This window comes from Cnephaeus nilssonii (genome assembly GCF_951640355.1).
Source record: "Cnephaeus nilssonii genome assembly, chromosome: 6".
Lineage (NCBI taxonomy): Eukaryota > Metazoa > Chordata > Mammalia > Chiroptera > Vespertilionidae > Cnephaeus > Cnephaeus nilssonii.
In genome coordinates this window covers 66,540,370-66,548,811 of record NC_137077.1, presented here as the reverse complement: position 1 = coordinate 66,548,811, position 8,442 = coordinate 66,540,370, and the positions used below count along the sequence as shown (strand labels likewise).

General features: G+C 34.7%; 1 protein-coding gene across 2 annotated transcripts in view; it reads right to left on the bottom strand.

Moving 5' to 3' along the window:
- Window positions 1-4,195: 4,195 nt before the first annotated feature.
- RAB21 (RAB21, member RAS oncogene family) overlaps window positions 4,196-8,442 on the bottom strand; it is a 36,870-nt gene continuing 32,623 nt past the window's right edge. The window contains exons 7-8 of one of the 2 annotated variants that reach the window (XR_013813676.1): window positions 5,378-8,416; window positions 4,196-5,345 (exon numbers count right to left, since the gene is read on the bottom strand). Coding sequence is in view for 1 of the 2 variants with exons in the window: in XM_079774381.1 (XP_079630507.1) it covers window positions 8,274-8,416 (143 nt within the window). In the remaining variant the exon portion in view is untranslated. Of the gene's footprint in view, window positions 8,417-8,442 lie in introns of both variants that reach the window. The other variant, XM_079774381.1, reaches the window with a different exon arrangement.

Genomic DNA, 8,442 nt, shown 5'->3' with positions numbered 1-8,442 from the left:
AGGCAGCAGCACTCCTAAAGTCTGGCAAAGCAGTGAACCAAAATGTTGAGAAATCAGGACTATCAAATGTCAACCTCAAGGCAACATATCAAAGAGAAGTACTCAGTAAATTAAATACCATATCTGACCATCTTCATTCAAATTCAACCAAAATTATGTCCTTCGTAAGTGATTTTCTTATGCCACTACTGTTGGCCATTTTTTTTTAATTTTTGAAGGGAGGAACTACTCATGCCAGCCACTTCTTCAGTTAAAGAACATTTTTAGGTTTAAAAACATCAATACAGAATTCATTGCATATAGCTTTGGTACAAAATAATCCTGTCACCCTGGAGTCAGCCAAAAACTTTGTATTTCCCTGACAGGCTTTTACCTTTTGAAGAACTGTCACTAGATCATGGAAATTATTCACCTTTTATGAATTAGTGCAAATGAATTAATGCAGATAAATAGAAGTTATTCCTTGATAACTGGCTCATAGAATCATTTTTAAAAACTGATGATGTCATTCATTTTCTCCCCAAAAGGGTCAAGAAGGGACCTGGATGTTACCTTTGATAATATACTATAATTAAAAATATACTATTAAAACTTATTGAAAAGATTAGCAGAAATTTCAGATAATCATTAAGCTATCTTTCTGGCCTATCTTCAATATCAGGTAGGAAAAAGAGGACCTATACTCCCAATTTGGAAAGTGTATTTAGAAATTCACAAATTACACTTGGTTACACTCTCCAAACAGGCCTACTATGACTCATTAATGAATTGTTTCCTAGGTTACTATCTGGTGACAAGGCAAATATCTGTCAAAGGCAAAAATAAAAAATAATTGCTTTTTAAAATTGCATTTTTTCCTAGGTTAAAAAAAAAGCAGCTGTCTAAATAAGCACAAGGCATCTGTTTCCTGCACTGTTACCACAAAATTTGGAAAAGCAATTTGGGCTTGAGGATCATTTAATTGCCCCCTTGAAGCTAGAAAACAAGTTATTCTATTTTAATCTGGCTTGAAAATTATTTGCAAGACTCAAAATCATTCTGTTCAGCTTTACCTCAACTTTCACTATCAGCTTCAACTACTGTCACTCTAATTACCTCCACAGTTTCACTGGTACATATCTGATCAAATACAGAATGTGAACATGCCTGGTTTGTTGACCTCATATCCACAGATAAAGTACTTACATGCTGGAGTATGGGCAATGGCTCCCTAATTTTAAGCTCTAACTATAAAGGACACTGGGCACACAGCAGATACTCAATAAGTGAAATTGACAGAACAGTCATGATAAGCAGAATGTGTTTTACATTTTTTAAATGACCACTGGAAAATTAACAAAATCATGGTAAGTTGTGCTTCAATTGCTGAGTCATTTAGATTAAAAATCAAATATGAATAAATTTGAATAATTGTTGTTCTGGGGCACACACACTTAACTTTATGTCATGGCAATAATATGCTAAACTATTGCTTTGAGAGTGCAGAGAAGTATCTGAATTGTTGGGGATACTACAATGCTCCCCAAGTAGGAAAGTATGCCAAGAGAATAAATGAGTCCAATCCAAAATTACCTGGGTATTAAGGAGCTTAGACTTGCACACTCCTCTTTCTCAGCCATATTTCCACAGGGAATAGAAACCAATAATTTAAATTTACTTTCCCAGAGTGCTATGGTTATTCTTTAAGCTTAATTTATCATAAATATACTAATAAAACATCTTAAGAGTCAGTTAACTTCTAATTTTAAGAACTGTCAACACTGATTTAACTTTCGTTAAGGTGGGATTCTGGCTTGTTCTTGATAAATTGGTTGCTGATTGAGGATGGACTCTGACATAGAGTAAAAGTTGCTTTCAGGGAACTGAAACATATAAAGGTCAAATATAATAAAAACATTTATATATAATAGGGATACAAACACAACCTAAGTTGTTAACAATGGGTACCTCTAAAGAGGTACATAGGATGGTAGGGAAAGCGAGATCTGAAAAGGAACTTAAATTTTTTTTCACTCTAAAAGCACAGATCAAATGAAAGTTTAAATTTTTGGTAGCATGAAGTCTTGTGTGACATAATTACTTGAAGTTGTATGAAGACTTTAGTTTATCCTGTACTTTTTCCCTATCAATTATACTTCCCTCAAATAAAAACCTATTCTAGAGAATCTGCTAAAGTTAACTCCTGAATTTTTTATATTAGTCAAAAGTAGTCCAAAAATAATGTACCGTACTTCAAATTAATTATAAGCAGATGCCATTCTAATTTCCTGATTTACACATTTAAGGGAGACTGATTCTAAGCAAGCACTGGTTTGCATTAAAATTTTATGATTCTAATTAAGTCTACCAAATTAACCAGATATCTTTTTGGAGGTTATTCAAAAAGACAAAATATTCCCAAAGAGATATGGGAGAAAATCAAATGAATGATTATACTGACACTAGAGGCCCAGTGCATGACATTCAAGCAATGTGTGTGTGGAGGGGGTGTCCCCTCAGCCCGGCCTGCGCTCTTGACCAGTCCAGGAGCCCTCGGGGGATGTCTGACTGACTGACTGCTCCCACGGTAAATGTGCTTAAGCCACAGTCAGGCGCTGCCTCGGAGGCGGAAGGCTCCCGCCACTGCCGCTGCGCTCGCCAGCCATCAGCCTTGCTTGTGGCTGAGCGGCGCTCCCCCTGTGGGAGCGCACTGACCACCAGGGGGCAGCTCCTGCATTGAGCGTCTGCCCCCTGGTGGTCAGTGCGCGTCATAGTGACTGGTCGTTCCGCTGTTTGGTTGATTTGCATATTAGCCTTTTGTTATATAGGATAAGAGCTCCTAGGCATGTTGGTAAGAAAAAAATCAAGTTGCAAAACATATGCATAGTAAGAACAATTCATGTAAAAATTGTAAGTCCCACAAAACTATGTGTGTGTGTGTGTGTGTGTATGGCAAAACAGTAATTGAATAGTATGTATTAAAGAGCAAGGGTGACCATTTGGGAGGGGAGTTCTTAAGGGGCACTTTCACAGTATCTATATTTTTATTGAAGAACTTCACATTTCTAGGAAGTACTACATATAATGACTTCCTTAAAATAGCTTGCTACCAAATACCACTGTCTATTTTTCAATATTATACTTTATCCCTATCCCTCATTGCTCTACACAAGTTCAAATGTAAGAAAATCATATTTGCTTTTTCTTGAGCATCTAATAATGAAGAGATGATACAGCTGCCAGGAAGCATCAAAATCAAGGTAAGAACTGATACAGTGGGAATAAAGGTCATTTAAGTAGGCAAGCCCATCTTCTGGTTTTAATGTGATGCATTTGGAAATATGTGCAGGCTTCTGAAGAGGGCAAGGTGCTTTCTTGCTGGATGTACCATTAACTTGCAATGCTCATTTGTCTACTGCAGAGAAAATGTTGCAGTAGAAAAGTTAATACTCAAAAGTACACTCAGCTTCTCAGAAAAGCGCTAATATAGGGTGTCCTCCAAAATGTATACACACTTTAAAAGCTGATAACTCACTTAATTTTCACTCCTTTTCAGGTTTAACTGATTTGAAATAATGGGTGAAGGCAGACTAAGCTTTGAAGAAAATGTATCCTAATGTGCCACTATACTTTTTTTAAATGAAAGTTTACGGTACAAAACCGACAATAGTCGACGAGTTGAGGGCACACAAGTACCAAACAAAATAATTCTTAATGTTTGCAATTCCATTTCTTTGCATTAGCAGCAATGAACAGTCATCAGTTTGAAAACATGCACTGACAAAAAAAATTATTCATTTCTATAGATTCTTTTAAATTCTGAAAAAAACTGTACATTAAACACTGACTTCATAATCATTCAAAGTATGTATGCATATTTGAGGAACCCTGTATATATTCTCCAGGTAGTACAAGTAGTGCTAAATGTCTATGAAGATATTAAAGTGGTATTTGTTTAGAAGTGAAGCATTTTTGCTTGATATTGGAAACTCAAGAATATTGATAATTTTTTTCATGACATATGATTAATACTAAACTATTTACATTTAGGAAAATTTTCTCTGGTTGTGATTAATCTGTTTTCTTGAAAAGAAAAAACCCATCAAAATCAGACAGATGAATTTTGGCCCACAACACCAAATACATTACTGTTTTAGTTGATATAAATTACAGAACATACTAGAATCAATGCCTATTAGAAAATCAAGTAAATGTATATGTTCAATGAATCTCAGCTTTTAATTATGAAAATCTAGGTAATGCATTTTGTTATTTAGAAAAGAATACTTGAGAATCTATTCAAAGGATAACCAATGGACACAGACACTGGGGGGAGGGAGGGAGAGGGCATGTGCCGGGGATAGGGGAGGCTGGGGGAAGGTCCATGGGGGAAAAGGGAGACATATGTACTACTATTTGTAATAAACAATAAAAAAAATAAAGCAAATCAATGTGAAAAATGTTAATGAAACATAAGGGAAAAAAAAGAATCTATTCAGTCTCTTTAGACATTATTGTTAGACTACTGCTGGTCACTACTATCTACACTCTTGCAGAAGATCCCAACATCTTACAGCTTCCAATTAAGTATTCCCTTTGTCACACTGTTTCTATAAAGAACCTATGAAAATTATAATGGCAAACAGAAGTTAAATTTGAAAAGTAAAAGGCACAGATCAAACCACTTCTAGAGATAAATGGTAATTACAAGGGAAAATTGTTATCTGGAGAATGAATTGTTATCTGGAAAATGATCTGGACTCTTGATAGCATTTATAATACAGAAAATTGCAAATTGTGTATTAAAAGAAATAGCTTCACAATTCTTTTTTAATGTTCTAAATATTTGGCACAATGCACAGCTTGCCTTATTTACGAACTATGTGATAAAAGTAACATATTTTTCAAAATACTTTTAAAAATTGTCAGGTTATAGTTTCACATCTACTCCTCACTACCCCCTTCTCTAGTTCCCAAATTTTCTATTTTCTTATTGAAAATCTAAACGTGATTATCATTCCTTTCCTACTTTAAGGCCAAATTAAAAGTAATTACTAATAATATATGGCTAATATAAAAAAGATTTTAATTTAGCTGTAACAGCCATAGATCTAGGGTATTTTCAGGAGACATCCCTAGAACAAAAGAAATTCACTCATATTTATCCAATAATGATGCTTTTTTCTTTCCAGATTACTATTTACCCCAGATTGTTGCAATCTACATTTTTTTTACATATTTTTATTGATTTCAGAGAGAAAGGGAGAGGGAGAGGGAGAGATAGAAACATCAATGATGAGAATCATTGATCGGCTGCCTTCTGCACGCCCCACACTGGCGATTGAGCCCACAACCCAGGCATGTGCCTTTTTTTTTTTTTTTTTTTTTTGGCATGTGCCTTTTACCAGAATCGAACCCCAGGACCCTTCAGTCCTCAGGTCAACACTTTATCCACTTGAACCAACATGGCTAGGGCTGCAATCTACATTTTTTAAAGAATGATAATCTTCCTCTATAATCAAAGCAAAACAAGGAGCAGCATAGCCATCATCATTACAGAAATGATTGTATACTTTTAACATTATATTATTTTTAATGACAATACTAAACCAATTTTTAATTATATATACTAAATGTATATACTTACTATTTGAAAAATATATTGATTCTGCCTATTTTTACTACATATGGTAACTTGTGTCTTCTTCCTAATAGCACAATTACAAGGATAGGAACACAAAATATGTATTAAATGTGAAGAAAGATTGGAAAAACTTCCTCAGCCTTGATCTATCATTTCTTTACCTTTCCTTTGTATACCCATTACAACTGATTTGTCTTCATTACCCTTTCACGCTATTCCCATCTAAAGACCTTTGGGGCTTCTGGGTAAGGACAGGAATACTATACTGTTGCTATTGGATTAATTTAAATTACAAGTTTAAAAAAGAATAAAATGCTTGATGTTAAGAAAACTACACAGAAGCCAAGGGAGAATAGGGGAGGAGGGGAAGAAACAAAACAAAACAGGAAGAGCGGTTGTGGCCCACCAATAATTATCCGGCAACTCCAGAGCAGAGGTTCCTATTTGGACTTTAAAAGGTCAAAATTGAGAGCACAGCTCTCCAGTTATCAGGTTTTATAACATCATTTTTTTTGGAGTAATGCTCAATTTCATCTCTACTTTAAAAAACCTATTTCACGCCAATGGAAAAGAGCTTGCTTCCCATCTACATCTACAACAGTAGAAATGGCAAGGCTTTCTTTATTAGCACTGAAAGCCAAAACAATTTTCCTCTACTATACTCATGATTCCCCCTACCTTCCCCAATTCCCTGCATAAACATCAAACTTCCAGGAAACCGAGAAACTACACAGAGTACAGCCACTGAAGACAACTTTAACTTATCTCCCTGACTTTTTCCTACCCCACCCCTCCAAACACACACAACAGAGGTCAATGTGTTTGTTGAGTTTGGCAAGGACAATCATTAAAAAAGGTAAAGTGCAATAGGGTGGTGAAGGCCTGTGACTGGAGGCAAGAGCGGGCTAGAAGAGGTCAATGGGGGAAAAAGGGGACATATGTAATAATTTTAACAATAAAGATTTAAAAAGAAAAAATTGGTAAAGCGAAGGCTCACAGAATCCTTAATACTAAGTAAAAATTCTAACATCATAAAATCAATTCATTCAACTTTTAACCCATTTGGAAAAGTTTAAGCTTTTAACTTAAAAATATGGTAGTACTTCTTTATATCCTCTTAATTGCGCATGCTAACAACTTTATTGCATACTACTGCTTCTTATTAGAAGTAAATCCAGGGACCATTCCATTTTATCTTAGACATAACATTTACTAGTTTTCCAAGCATGACAGAAATGGAAAAATATATATATTAGAGCAAGAACAATTTATGTTAATGTCTACCATTTGTGTTCCTTCTGTGAGCAGTGCCTGATTATATTAAAATTAACAAATTTAAGTTCAGTCCTATGCTTAATGAAAAAAAATCTAATGAGAGACTAATTTACAAAGTATACAAGAATATAATTTTATAATAAATCTTTCCAGTGTTCTCTGTAACTGCATTACATGAAATGTTTCCCTTCACAGAAACTAGAACAGCTCTTATAAAATTAAACAAAACTTTCTGTGTTCATCTCTGGCAAGCATTAAACAAATACAACTTGCTCACAAAAGATCTAAAAGTGCTGTCTCAGGAGCATAAACTACCACTAACATGCTGCATGAATTAGTCTTGGTGAGTGGCTATTGTCTGGGACCCCTTTTACTCTTCTTACATCAATGAACCCTTCTCATATGAAGCTGAAAACTAAAGCCATTGAAAAAGTGAAACTCAGCATGCTCCCCTCAAATATTTCTAAGATAACCATTCTAAAGCAAAATTGGCAGAAGTCATCTTTTTTATAAAAACAAACAAACAAACAAACACAAATAAAACAAAACAAACCAAAAGGCAAATGCCGCTGTTCGATCATCAATTGAACTTACAGAGGCCAAAACATGTGACAACAGCAATAATTCAAGTAAAGTATTTGTGAAAATTTAAACACGCCACTTTCAAGTTAAGACAAAAGTGAAGGGAGCTATGATCTTTATATATCAGAGTCAGAAAGCTTAGGCATTATCATCAAATGTTAATCACTTTACAGTCATCAATGAGACTATTGTATATATTTTTGCACCTTGCGCTTGTAAAAGCAGATAAAATATCTAATATGTAATTTACAATGTATTTTACCAGCTCAGCATACAGGATGTATATAGATTATATCAAAGTAGTAGACAGTTATAGGGGCCTGTGCAAACCCTGCAAAAATAGTACTTCGGGTATTTGCTAATTAAAAACAAAAACAAAAACAGTTTACTGTTTGGAAGTGATACAGTTCAAACTACCGCAAAATACAAAGGGCTGCAAAATGTATACCATTCCAACAACATATATAAGTTATTAAATAAAGATTTGATTTAAAAGAATATAAATGAAGCCTTTAAGTAGGTCTTTTCTACATGCATATTATTCCTTATTAAAGAAAAAAATATGTAAAAAGGCCATTGGTAATTGCTTTGTTAACATTTGTAGAAAATGCCAATTCTCTGGTCACAAACTCCACTAAGTTTAGCACTTAAGGTCTCTGCAGTGTTATAAACGTAATTTAAAATACTGTTAATTCTATAATTCCATTGGTAAAATAATGTGACTTGGAATATGGCAGTCTTCATGTTGAGGGCAATGATCCACAGTTTGTTTTAATTTCTGAGGTGTGAACAGTTATCCAGAAGAACAGCACCCTCCACCACCGCTCTGGACTTGAGGTTCATCATCAATAATCTGTACACCTCGCCTGGCAGCTCCTGGTTGACTGGAGCCATTGCCTTTTGCCCTCTCATCCACTTGTGCTGTTTCTATCATCCCTAAGAGAGGAAGAAAGCAGAAATTA